The 14599-nt window shown below is 42.6% G+C and overlaps 1 protein-coding gene across 7 annotated transcripts in view; it reads right to left on the bottom strand.

Annotated features, from left to right (window-relative positions):
- The window catches only part of DMD (dystrophin), a 6826337-nt gene that overhangs the window by 5234721 nt on the left and 1577017 nt on the right, over nt 1-14599 (bottom strand). For all 7 annotated transcript variants that reach the window (XM_078657819.1, XM_078657824.1, XM_078657821.1 and 4 more), the window contains exon 17: nt 6513-6688. In XM_078657819.1, coding sequence (XP_078513945.1) covers nt 6513-6688 — 176 coding nt within the window. The remainder of the gene's footprint in view (nt 1-6512; nt 6689-14599) is intronic.

Genomic DNA, 14599 nt, shown 5'->3' with positions numbered 1-14599 from the left:
GGGAACAGGACAGTGGCATGAGAACGAGAGACGTAAGCTTATGTTTGAAGAGGAAACTTAAAGAAATGAATGTAACCGAAGGATTGAACTAGAATTAAGAGATCTGGGAGAGAGAGGCTAACTGGATGGGGGACCAAGGAAACTGGGAATGATTCAAAAAGAACAACAAAGATAAATGTCACCAGTGCTAGTGAGAGAGAGCCCTAAATACGTTGGAGAAGGGTAGCAGTGCCTGAAGAATGAGAGATTAGGTGAACTGTTCACAGCAGAAAAGTTGGTGAAAGACTGAGAGCGAAGATGAGCGGCTGACTGGGAAAGACTGATCGAGAAATGTGAAAGATTAAAATGAGCAGTAACATGGTCCGTTGATGCCTTGCAAACGGAATTTTCAGAAGCACGAAGGCGCCACGTTTGCTCATGACTGTCTCTGATATGCTCTAACCCCTACAAATGTGCCCTGGGATCCCTTCATGTCACCAAGCATTCCCCTTTTGGAGACCCAATAGCTCCATTTTGTAAATGAATAACACCAAAAACTGTTTCATATGCCTGAATGTATCCCCTTGCAGTACAAGGGGGGAGGCTTAATGCTTTGTTCCGCCACTGGCTCTTAGCCTCTCTATTCAGTTAAGAGTATGTATCTCTAACCATGTCTTAAATCGCTATCTGTTTATGTGCTTTAGATGACTATTATAGGTATAGGAAGGACTACATCATACGCAGGAAAATATATTTTAAGGTAATGAGCTAGGACAAATTGAGATTCCCCTTACAAACAGAATTATTTTGAGCGCTTTTGGGTTTTTTTACCAAAGAAAAACTTCAACCCACGAATCAGTCCACAAAATAATCTTTTAAGTCACTTTCAAAGATGTCTGCATTTACAAGAAAGTGGCCTTCTCCTTTGAAAACAGTTTTGTCCTGTTTTTTTTTTACCGCAATTTAGCATCTGGGTGCAATAAACCTATAAGCTTTGAACTCACGTAGAGAAGAGTTATGGCGATAACATTCATCTTTCTTTTTCTCTGGGAAAGGGCTTCTTTCGTGGACTTGCTGGCGTAGGATTGTTTACCCTTGATGACATTTATGATTTAAGAAAAGCAAGATGGGCACGGAAAAGCCGGGGAACTGAAGCGATGCAAATGGTTTTAAAGCAGAGCAAGTCGAGCAGCTTGTTAGGATGTTTAATGGCCGCCTCACAAAGGATGTGTTCATAAGTCCTTGAGTTCCAAGAGTCGTATTTCTCACTGGCTGTCACCGATGAAGTTTAACGCAGATCTTCGATAAAGCTGTTCAAGGCACTAATTCTGAAACACCGGTGGCATTATTGTGCTATGGCCAATATTATTGGGTTGTTGTCTCTAAAATCCTCTACAACAGTAAATTGTGGTGTCTGACTGAATGAAAAAAAAAGTGTGTTAAAAAATATTTTCTCCATTGGAATATGAAAGGCTGGATTAAGATGCGAATTAAAATCAGTACAAATCTACATTCCATTTATGATGATACATACTCTGAGTACAAATAGCTTCGAGAACTTCTGCTGTTAAAATACGTGATTATTTTTCCTTATTATCCATGCTTTATTTTGACAGTCAGCAACATGGTCTGCTGAGGGTTAAACGAGGAAAATATGTAGAATTGCGAAATGTGAAAGCCTTGAATTGTGACTTTCAGCATAACCAAAAAACTATTTAAAAAAATCAAGTTCTGTGGTGATCAGAATATCGTCTGCGTATGCCGCTAACTTGAAGGCTTGCCCCTCTATCTGCACCCCCGTGATCCGGGCATTTGACCTGATCATGTGGAGGAGTGGTTCCAGGGCGAGCAGGAATAGACCCGGTGATAGGGGGCAACCTTGCCTTGTCCCTCTCTCTAGTATGAGTGTGTCTGATGTGGCTGCGTTAACTACCACTCGCGCCCGGGGGTTTTTGTACAGGGACATGACCATACCCCTGTATTTCTCGCCTAGACCAAACTTGAGCATGCATTGGTTGAGGAAGGGCCATGAGACTCTGTCGAAAGCTTTTTCCGCATCCAAGGCGATCATGACCGCCTTTTCCGCACTGCTGGCCGTTCGGTTGATTAGGTGGCATAGCAATCTGGTGTTATCTTGCGATAGTCTGTTTTCCAGGTAGCCCACCTGAGATTTGTGTATGAGCGCGGGGAGAAGTGCATTTAGTCTGGCGGCCATGACTTTTGCATAGATTTTGCAGTCCACGTTAATTAGAGAGATTGGTCTGTAGTTGTGAGGGAATTGGGGGTCCTTCCCTTCTTTGGGGATGACAATAATGTTTGCCTCCGCCATTGAGTCTGTCATATTTCCGTTTTCTGCACATGCTCGGAATACTCTGACAAGTGTGTCTTTGAGTAGCGGTTGGAATTGTTTATAGAAGGTGGCTGTGAAGCCATCTGGTCCTGGGGCCTTGTTGGGTTTTAGTGAGTCTATGGCCATCCCAACCTCCGCTTTAGTTATATCTTGGTCTAGGGCCTCTCTTTGTTCGTCGCTTATACTGGGTAGGTCCAGGCCTCCCAGCAGGCTTGCCCCGCCATCCGCATCTAGCGATGTGTCCGCTGTGTATAGTTCTTTGTAGAACTTCCTGAATGTTTCGAGGATATGTTTATTCGCTGTGTGTGTTTTATTGTCTGCGTCTGTTATTGTGGCTATGCAGTGCTGCCTTTGCTTGGCTTTCAGGTAGCCTGCTAAGGCCTTCCCTGCTTTATTCGCCGAGCATAAGTTTATGGATTTGTATTTGTTGATCCACGTGGATGCCCTCTCGCTTAGGATTCTGTTTAGCTCATATTTTTTCTTTGTTAGCGTTGTGAGTGTGTTCCTATCTGTTAGGTTGGCCGTGTGGTTCCTTTCTAACCCCTTGATCTGCTCCTCCAGTTCCTTAATTTTTTTGTTTCTGCCCCTGTTCATGCGTGCTTTGATGTTTATGAGTTTCCCTCTTATTGTTGTTTTAAGCGCGTCCCATAGTGTCGCTGGCCCTGTGTCAGTTGTGTCATTAAATTGGAGATATTCTTTGATCGCTTCCTCTATTTCCGTGATATTGGCAGGGTTTTCGAGTATGTCACTGTTAAGGCGCCATCTCCTGCTCGGTGTTTCGTTATGCTTGCCACTCAGGGAGAGGGATACGTGTGCGTGGTCTGAAATTGTGATGGGTCCTATTTCCGTCGTGTCAGTCAGGTGTGTGTGTGTGTTGGACATGAGTAAGTAGTCTATCCTGCTGTATGAGTTGTGCGGGTGCGAGTAGAAAGTGTACTCTCTGGCGCTCGGGTGTTGTAGTCGCCATGGGTCCGCTAGTGAGAGTTTGGCGCATAGGTTTTTAAGTATGTTCTGTTCCTGTGAGGCATGACTAGGTCTGTGTGGGTGCCTGTCAGTTGCGTTATCCATCGCCTGGTTCATGTCACCTGCCACGATTAGTAGTTCTCCCAGTGGGATCTTGCTAAGTTCAGTTTCTAGATCCTCCCAAAAGTTTTTGTCCCCTGTGTTTGGCCCGTATATATTGGCTATGTGTACCCTCTCATCGCCTCTGTTGATTGATGTGATCAGCCTCCTTCCCATGGTGTCTGTTGTGTTTTCGTTAGCCTGGAACTTCCCTTTCTTACTGATCAGAGTAATGACCCCTCCCTTTTTGTTGACTGCCGGTGAACACAGTACTTCGCTTATCCAGCTGGCTTTCATTCTGTTTGCGTCCTCTGCGGACACTCTAGTTTCTTGCAGGACGTATATGTCTGCCTTCAGTTTGTAAAGGTAGTCTAGTGTTTTCCGTCGTTTGACGACAACCCAGAACAGTCAATTAAGGCACTCATGCAAACAATAGAGGAGTATGCACATGTCTCAGGCTATAAGCTCAATAGGGAGAAATCCGAGTGCAAACCGATGAACTGCCACACAACCAAGGATGTCCTGGGTACATCCGGCCTAGCATGGCAAACAAAACCCCTAAAATACCTAGGCCTCCTTTTCGGAAGGGACTTAAGGGCGACACTGGACCATAACGAGGAAGCGATGCTAAAAAAAATTAAGTCCAAGCTGGACACATGGAGCCCCAAATTCATAAGCTGGTGGGGTAGGATCGAAACTATAAAGATGATGGTTACCCCCATGCTAAACTACTTGCTCTCCATGCTGCCTCTCACACTCACACCCGAATTCCACAAACGCCTAGACAAAAGCATCAACATATTCCTCTGGGGAGGGAAAAAACCAAGAATGAGCCTAGCGAAACTCAGACTTAGAAAAGAACAAGGCGGACTGAACCTCACAAACTACAAAGCCTTTCAGAAGGCATCCCTGGCAAAACAGGGTCTGCACTGGATCGCCCCCGCACCAGACTACACGCCGGTGTGGCTGGACCTGGAAAGGTGTCTTCTGGGTGGCGCAGACCCAATCATGGCCCTCACGGCCCACAAGCACCCAGAAGCCAGAAACGCAATAATTCACAACACAAAGATAGCGTTGTTAAGAGTAGACAGGGAAATGGCAGTGAGTATCAGAGGCACCAAATGGGAATCTCTGTGGCATAACACCAAAGTCACATACAAAGGGAAAACACTAGACAGCATGGTATGGCGAAGCAGAGGCATCACTACGCCTTCGCAACTAGAGGCAGGGAACACCCCACTCACCTACACGGCACTACAGCAGATAACCTCCCTGCCTAACAAGGAGTTCTACGAATTCCTCAAAATAAAAGCAGCTGTCACCAAAGCAGGACTAACGAAACTAACACCCACCATCATACAATACGCACAAAACTTAAACAAGACGGGCCACCAAATAGCACAAATCTACAAGCTAATCACACCACGCACCACAACCCTAAACAACAAGACGCTGGCATTCTGGGAGGAGACCATACAGAGACAGCTGAACGAAGTGGAAAGAGCCAAACTATGGACGACAGCGTCCAAAAACAAAATCACACCACAGCTAGCACAAACCAAATTCTGGCTACTTCACAGGTTGCACTGGACACCAGCGAAACTAGGGAGGGTTGGAGCCAGCGATAACAGCACATGTTGGAACTGCCAGAGTGCCACGGGAGACCTATCTCACATGCTATTCGAGTGCACCAAAGTCAAAGCTTTCTGGGGCAAGGTCTACAACGTCATAGACACAATAACGGGAAGTAAGATACAAAGAGGACTAGCCGGGGCAGCCACTGCATTCCTAGCGACAGAACTCCAGTCCAAAGAAGTACGAGACCTGGTCGATGTCCTTCTAACGGCTGCAGTGAAAACGATTCTGGGTGACTGGAAGGACACCAGCAAAGCCACTTTCAAGCGCTGGTTCAACTGGGTAACCTTCCTCAGGGGGGCAGATAATATCACCGCCAAGCAGAAGGCGGCAAATCATACAGCCAAGGAGAATATGTGGGAAGCTCTCGACGCATACCTGGAACGATAACCAACCTCCCACCCCCCCCCCCCCTCTTTTTCTCTCTCCTTTCCTTTTTCTCTCTCAGGCCCCGCCAGGCCGCAATCTTGCAAGACCAGTACAGTATTAAGAATGTCTTTTCTATGGATATGTAAAATTTTATTTTCAATAAAAATATTTTGAAATAAAAAAAAAAAAAAATCAAGTTCTCTTGCCGGGATTTCCAGAAGGCGGCATTCTGTTGCTGTGTTTGAAGACTCGGAGGAAAAGCTTCATCCCGCTATTGTTGAAATGGGCGGGAATCTCCTCATAGGATCTATGACATGGCGCCAGCATAGGTTTCAAGGAAAACAAGATCTATTATTTCTTCCTTAGGGTTTATCTACAGCTGCGAAGATTCATGCTGTTCGTGGATGTGCGTCATGTGTCTCTGGGTGCTGCTTTCTCATTGAGCAGGTTGGAATAAACTGAATCAGAAATGTTTGATATTAATTGTTCTGCTGCTAAATAATGCAATGTGCGTTTACTGCAGGAACACTATCACATTCAGCACTAGCAATAAACACAGTCACTTTTGCAATGTCATCTCTCATTCCTATGAAGAGAGGACTCCTTTCACTCTTTATTCCCACTTCCCTTGCACATCCACGCCACGAAGTTAACCTGACCAAGTGTTTGCACCACTCACACTCTCTTATCGTCCTTCTGCTTTGGTAATCAATACAACACGCGAGGATGAACCAGAGAGGTAATATTGCACCGCGGGTGTGTCGCCATGTTATGTGCCTGCATTAGCACACCGTCCCAAGTTCTGAACACAGCAAATGGGGAATAACAATGTGAATTGGCCTTTTCACTTGAATTCACAGATGTTTTTCAATATTCTGTGGCTATTGATGTGCAGATGTCACCAAGTGTTTTCTTGGTAATATCTGGAGGAAAAAAGGGGCTTGTGTTTGTTATATTCTGCATAAGTTGTAACCCCGATCGAGCACAAACTGCTATCCCTGCCCGATTCTGACATTTCAGGATGAGGGACTTTAGATGATTAATGTGAACAAGTCTTTCTCGCAGTCTTGCCCAGGCCTCACATGCAGTCCCTTTCTTACCTCTGCCCCATTCTTACCTCTTTCTAAGCTCTGAATCCACAAACATCTGTTTCTTCTTCTGCGGTGGCGGAGGCGGGAGTTCTTCCTTAGCATGCGTAACCAGGATTTGCCCCTTGGTCGTCACCATAGTTACAGATTCCATTACAGTTGTCTGTGATAGTGATGTTTGAGTGGTGGTGACAGCCTGTGAAATCTGTGAGAAGCAAGAGAAGTCAAATTTTGCTTGAAAGGCTTCAACAAAGACGGTTTGCATTGGCAATAGAACATGAGATATTGCACTTGTCTGATCACGAGTTGACCTTCAGAGCACCACCCCGCTGTATTGAATTTGTGCACACTGCATTTCCTGACGCATGAAATAATGCAATGAGAAGGAGCCATGACAATGTAAACAAGTCAACATATCGTAGAAAACCTAATAATTCCTTTTGAGATAGCTAAATACCCTCTTTGACTACATAATAACTAATAACACAAAAAAGTACATTTGTACATAACATGGAATGTCACCTAAATAACTATGATTTCAAAATACTGGAGCCTGGGTCACTTGAACCATTATGTGTTAGGTACTTTACTTTACAACATTTATTCATATCAATTATTGCTATTTAAACATATGGCTGTTTTCTCATTAGTCATAAAGATAGTGCTGCGGAATATTAGAAAGGACCTTCCTACGAACATAACATTTTCAATCAAAGAAACCCTGTTTTATCTGGCTGATTACGAAGCATTTGACTCGGAACTGATCCGTTACGACAAGATTTTACATTGATCGACCTCATTTAAACTTCGTTGCTGTACTTTACTGTATAAGGACCTGGACAAAACCGGCCTTAACTGGGAATCAAAACTATGACCTTCATTCATATATTGAAAATAACGATAGTCCGATTTTTGTAATTTGACAGATTGGAACATTAATATGATTATGGCGCCCACCATTTTTCTTTTATTAACAAGGGTGAAAAAAGCCCCAACATTGGGAGCAAATCGGTGGAATCAGTAAAGACATATTGAATATTAATTCCCACAGTTAAAAACATGTACTATTCCAGCCTCCCCAGCTCCTGGAAGTATAGACATCTTTGTTATTAGTCTTCTGGATGTAGGACATGGAATACCGATGCAGGGGTCATGAAAATCTCTTAACCGGGCTATAGCATGGTTAACCTCTTCCATGCTCACGACAGCTGTCATGAGTTACGGTGGGCGTGTGCTGATGACGGCCGGGAGCCGTCATGACCACGCCCACGATCGGAATGTTCAGCACTGCGGCGGAATTCGCACCGCAGTGATGAGGTTAAGAATAGGTCTGATGTCCCTGGGTTGAAGCATTGAAGCATCAACAGCTGCCAGGCTCGCACTGCGGGGCACTCATATACTGTACCTATAGAGCAGACAGTCCAGCATGGAAACACGGAACAGTGGTTCACCTTCTACTTTTTTATTGGTGCAAAAAACTACCAAACCTAGTGTGGGCCCCAGAGGGACACTTGCTACAAAATATTACACATTTTCTTTTTTAGGTATACCGCTTCTGAATTATAAATATATTCAATTGTACAGGTGTATGTTTAAAAAAAAACATGTACCTTTGTTAATGTTGTTATTAATTGCATTGTGATAATTCCGTTTCCTTTATTATATATTCATGCTTTTTTCGTACAGTTTTGAATTGCCTTTGCACTGATTGTTTTTAAATAAATCACAAGGCTAAATGGAAATTGATATCACAACGTTGCACTTCTTGTTTTGAAACAATTAGTGAGGTTTCACAGAATGTAAGTAACTGAAAGGTTTGAACAAACAGGTAGGGCATGCAAAGAATGATATAGTCTAAAAGCGAGTGGACTAATCGATGCAAACCCTGTAACAGAATTGCTAATGTGTTGTTGTATGAAAATTTAATAAAACATGTTGAAATAGAGAACTACTCATTTTTTATTTTAAAAATGCTAACATTTCAGACCGAATACCTAAACTAGAACTGAGTGTTATGGAATAGAAAAGAACTCCATGCCAGGCACTCAAGACTCAGGGTCATACAGAGATGTAATGATCTTTCCTTTCTGAAGGCTATGGGGAAGGCAGAACCCGCCTTACCGCCTTTTCTGCCAGCGTGCAGATGCGAAAGCAGACAGCCTTGGGTGTTCATTTGCTGAACTTTGGTTATATAAGTCATAAAAGTATGATACTCAAAGTAGGCCACTTAAGATGCCACGTTTAGCTTAGTTAGCTGAGAAATAATTTTTGGTTTGGGCATACTGATGTAAAGGAGCTTTATGAAACAATCATAATAAGTTAATAGTCTTTATATATTATGCCTCCTGATAGGCATTGTTGCCATTAACTTGATTATTTTTGTAATAGTTACTATTCATATTGGGTGCACTAGGATAGGATTTACATGTTAATAAATCGTGAACAATAGTTCTGGTTTTCTAATGTTCTTGAGTGTACCCATTCATGATGAAAAAGGGTTTGGATTCCATTAATTATTCCTGTGAAATCCCACAGGACTGATTATTCCCTAGATCGCAACTCTCACAAGTAATTATCAGTGGGTTACAGGGTGGTTGCATTGACTACAGGACTGATTTGGAGTCACTCCATCACAAATGTGACAGATTTCCTGTCCTCAGAATTATATGTGCAATATATCCAATGATACTTGTAATATGACGGAGGGGATACAGATCACATTTGTGACAGAGTAACCAGTGAGCTCTAAATCAGGACCGAAGACCTTAGTGCCAGTGGGTCTAGAAAACCCTCTTTTGGGCTGAGTTCTGGAAGGAATATAGAAAACATATGACATCGAGATTGTGGGTGCAGTCAAATAATGCACAAACTTATGTGATCTGCAGAGATTTCCTAGGGATCTAACTGACTCAACAGACTTTAACAATCCAGCTTTTACCTCTGTTTCTGCAGAGGGACTCTTTCCTTTCCTTTGGAAGTGGACCGGGGAACCTACTATGGGGCACTCTCTCTATCTGCACCCTCAGTGTGGGGTGTCAAGAGGAAATCTTTGAATTGCATCCCAACAAGCAACCTAAGAGAACACACCAAGGACCTGATTTACAATTTGATGGCCGATACTCCAACCATCAGGGTGACGGAAGGCATTACTTCCACCACCCTCAAGGACTACCATCCGTCAAATTTAGAGATGACCGTCGAGCCAATGATCCTCCCTGTATATTGAAAGGAACCACTGTCACACTGGTATCTTTCAATGAACAAAAAGCTTGGTGGACAATCACAGTTGGTTTTGATGGCCATTCACCATACTTTTTAAGGTTTATCTTTTACAAAAACAAACTGCCATATAGGGAATTTGTTTCAGGCAAACCAAAGACTAATGCCCCACCCTGGGAAGTTCCTCAATGGGTTTGGTGGTCATTATTTGTGCTTTTCTGTACCTCAGCGCCAGGGTTTGCCTGGCACTGATGAGAAGAAAAAAGACATTACACCATCCACCGTAAATAGGGTGGGATGTGTAACATCCTTCCTCTGATGGCCCATACTCCTTCAAGCTGTCGATGGAGCAAACAGGATCTTAGTTTAAACTGTAAAGTTCACCAAATGTTAATGAAGTGGGTGGACCAAGGGTTCGGTGGATGAGGTACCCTATGCACGGATGTATGACGTTACAACGCATACTTTTACAACGCCTACCTTTACAACGCGGTTTTTACCACGCATACCATTACAACGCATAGCGCTTTGGGGTGCTGGATAGTGAATAGTTTAATTAACTATTCCAACTCCAGTCCCCGTGGATAGTAGGGAAGGTTATTGGATAGTAAATTAACCTATTCCCTATCCTAGAGCGCCCCCCAGCGCAATGCGTTGTAATAGTTTGCGTTGTAAAAGTTGCGTTGTAATGGTAGGTCGTTGTAAAAGTTTAGTTGTAAAGGTTGTATACCCCTATGCACCAAACTCTAAATCATGCTCTAAGTATAGAACAGCTCCTGCCTCGAGGCTTCTCTCTAACACCCACCTTTAAAATGGCGCTGCCCCTTGGGTAAAGCTTTTTCTTATAGACCTGAGTCACACACATACCCTGAATATTACATAAATGGCTGGACGAGGGTCTGATACCTCCTCTCTTATACTAAAGAGACCCAGGAGTCCAGCCACTTGGCGGAAATGCTTATTGCACCTGATGATCCTTCAATAAAAGCTGCCCTAGATGTTATGTTTCAGTCACGAAGCAGGAGAAGCAAGCAGATCATTACATTCACTGGTATTTTGTGCTACATAAATGTGTACAGTTGAATTCTTTAAATGGGAAAAGTCATGCTGGGTATATATTTAATGGACTCCACAGTTGTATTGCACAATGACTTGGCAACATCAAGGATCTAAAGTGCTATTAAAAGTGTTTTTTATAACACTCTCCTGATTGTTTACATCACGTAATATAAAGAAAAAACTCTCTACTTTCACATGCAGTGAGCTCTCGACAATCCTTTTTAAAACTGGCCTCTGTGCTAATGCACTATGTCTGAAAAACAGGTTGACAACATTGTGAACAACTGACTGAATATATCTTGTTCATTTAACCTGCTGTTAATTTCTTTAACTTTAGAGGCAGCTGTTATTATACATCACCTGAGCGAATACTACTTAACCTATTTGAACATCCCAAATAAAAATACAGAATTTACAACTAATTCCATATTTAACAGCAGTTTGAATGGATGTGCTGAAATAACAAGGAACAATTATCCTGAGCCATGACATTATGCAAATGGGAACCAGCCTCATAAAGCGAACTGTCATTATTACAGCAGTGTATGACAAAAAACAACCTAGGCAACTCACATCTAGACATTGTATTGTATTAATGGACAAAACGGCTACAGTTACTTAGGAAAATATATGTCTTTTTATTTTAAATCATGTAAAAACACAACATACAAATAGTTTAAAACAAGGAGAACATGGAACATCAGTAAAATCTTGTCTTATCTATTAGATGTAAGACAAACATACATTTGTAACAATAAATGACAACACATATGAAACCAATTAAAAAACTGGAAGTGGCAATTAGTGTCTCTACGCGCGTTTCGGCGAACCAGCGCCTTCTTCTGGAGTAGCCACACAAGCTAACTAATGTTCAAGATTATGACATCAATAGTTGATTGGATGCTTAGTTGATGTCCAAATATGTTCTGGTTAGGTGATGTTATCCTTATATTCTATAAAAATGGGTTAATAAATCCCGCCTGCCGGATAGCTCATGTAGTTCAGTATTAGATAGATCTTCAACTTTCTTCGTTATTCCTAGATTTATCGATGTATTTAAAAGATCTCTCTGCCCAGAATTGTTTAGCAGAGCTCTTAGCGGTGAAATATTGATAAGGAAAACTCCCTTAGCTTTTAAGGGGATGTTCATATAAAGATAGTTGGTTTTTTGAGTACTCCAAAGGTGATTGGTAGTATGGTTAAAAGATCTCCCTGCCCGAAAGGTTCGGCAAGGCTCGTTGTAGATAGTAGAGTAAGCGTCCCTGTCGGTGAAACGTTAAAAGATCTCCCCGAATAATACAGCAGGGCGCGTTGTAAATGATGAAATGAGATGGGCGTCCCTGTCTGGATGTAGACAGGGGACTCAGGACGTCCGGTGGCGGGATGGCGGCTCAGCAGCAGCGAGTAGCGTCTAGTTTGTAGGATAGCTATTCGCTGAGCCGCCATCCCGCCACCGGACGTCCTGAGTCCCCTGTCTACATCCAGACAGGGACGCCCATCTCATTTCATCATTTACAACGCGCCCTGCTGTATTATTCGGGGAGATCTTTTAACGTTTCACCGACAGGGACGCTTACTCTACTATCTACAACGAGCCTTGCCGAACCTTTCGGGCAGGGAGATCTTTTAACCATACTACCAATCACCTTTGGAGTACTCAAAAAACCAACTATCTTTATATGAACATCCCCTTAAAATCTAAGGGAGTTTTCCTTATCAATATTTCACCGCTAAGAGCTCTGCTAAACAATTCTGGGCAGAGAGATCTTTTAAATACATCGATAAATCTAGGAATAACGAAGAAAGTTGAAGATCTATCTAATACTGAACTACATGAGCTATCCGGCAGGCGGGATTTATTAACCCATTTTTATAGAATATAAGGATAACATCACCTAACCAGAACATATTTGGACATCAACTAAGCATCCAATCAACTATTGATGTCATAATCTTGAACATTAGTTAGCTTGTGTGGCTACTCCAGAAGAAGGCGCTGGTTCGCCGAAACGCGCGTAGAGACACTAATTGCCACTTCCAGTTTTTTAATTGGTTTCATATGTGTTGTCATTTATTGTTACAAATGTATGTTTGTCTTACATCCAATAGATAAGACAAGATTTTACTGATGTTCCATGTTCTCCTTGTTTTAAACTATTTGTATGTTGTGTTTTTACATGATTTAAAATAAAAAGACATATATTTTCCTAAGTAACTGTAGCCGTTTTGTCCATTAATACAATACAATGTCTAGATGTGAGTTGCCTAGGTTGTTTTTTGTCATACAGTTTATTTCCCTGGCCTAGGAACTATTGTATCCGAATCTTCAGGGGGTCCTTGTTGAATACACGCGAATTATTACAGCAGTCACAGTTACTCCTTGGCCCATATTTGTAAGAAGCAGGCTTCACCCTAATAATGGTTGTTCTTCACTTCCCAATTAATGAAGCAGAGGTAATTATCTTTTTTGTTTGGTAACAGAGCCCATGAGACACTAGATATGCCATTATCCAGCCTTCCTCAAAGTAAAGTTTGGTTTTGCACCCACAACACAACAGAAAAAATATATATTTGGCAAAATTAAAGAATAACATTCTTTTTCATCACCACTTCCATGCTCCGTTAATTTGATAAGGACACTGCTTTGGCAAAAGAAAACCTGCTTAAAATAAAACCTCTACTGCCCGAATACCATTTAATGGATCAGCTTTTGGACACATTTTCTTTATTAATCGAATCATGTCGCTTTCAGAAAATTCTTACGCCTGCTATGAGTTTTACGGTTTGGCGGCCCAACCGCCCGCCGTCACACCACCAAACCAGTGTGAGCCCCACCCACCCTATAATTACTTTTTTTGTCATTGACTGGCTTTTCCTTTGCCGTTCCCACAGCGGTGCCTATAAAATAGCCACCGCATTAGGAACTTCAAAGGAAGTCCCAGCAAGGTATGAACAGAGAAGTCCATGCTATGCTGGAACTTTTGTGCCCCCCCCCTGTGTGCATCCTCAAGGCACTAGGTACCCTTTCTTACCTCACCGCCTCTGTTTTCATGGAGAAAAGCCCTTCATGTAATCAGTGGCAGTGATGTAAGTCATAATATGCTTGGTGGGACCGCAGCGGTTCCCCAGCGGTCCTGCCAAACATATAGATGCCTCTGGACCGCAGTACCACTGCAAGGCAACAGCAGTTCCCTGGCGTACTTTGTAGTCCTAACACGGCACAACCACTTAGGTCCCAATGTGGCAGTTGCAAGGCTGCCACCACTGCGCCATCACAAGTCTGGTGGTCCTTGGAACGCCAGACTCATAATAGGGCCCTTAGTGTTTCATGTGACATTTCTATGTTATCTTAGTGCATCCTAGAAAGACTCTATTGCTCATGCCAAGTAAAATTCAGATTTTGAGACAATGTGGCGTGCAGGTTTGAATCCAACGGTGAAGCAAATATGGTGCTAGCCTTTCAAATCATTGATGTTAGAAATCAGGTATCTAGTTTGCAGAGGTATTCACCCTGTCTAAATAAGGACCACAGTTCTAGTAAGGATAAGTCAGTCACACACTTAAATCAGCCTGTGCTCACCCTCTGGTTGCTTGGAACAGAGCAGTCAGGCTTAACATAAGAGGCTATGTCTAAATTAGTTGTGCATACATGGATTTAGTAACAGTGAAATCGCCACAAAAAGCCTCTACAATGAGCTATGCACATAATATCTCTTTTACTCTTCAAAACATGCTAAAAATGATGAGAATCCAAATAAAGTAACTTGAGGTATGAATACTTCAAGAATGAACAATGCTGAAAGAGGCTTTGCACTTTCAGTAGGTTCTTTACGGGTAC

This window comes from Lissotriton helveticus, chromosome 8 (assembly GCF_964261635.1).
Source record: "Lissotriton helveticus chromosome 8, aLisHel1.1, whole genome shotgun sequence".
NCBI classification, from domain to species: Eukaryota; Metazoa; Chordata; class Amphibia; order Caudata; family Salamandridae; genus Lissotriton; species Lissotriton helveticus.
The sequence above is the reverse complement of the archived record's forward strand: the minus strand, read 5'-3'. Positions and strand labels throughout refer to the sequence as shown.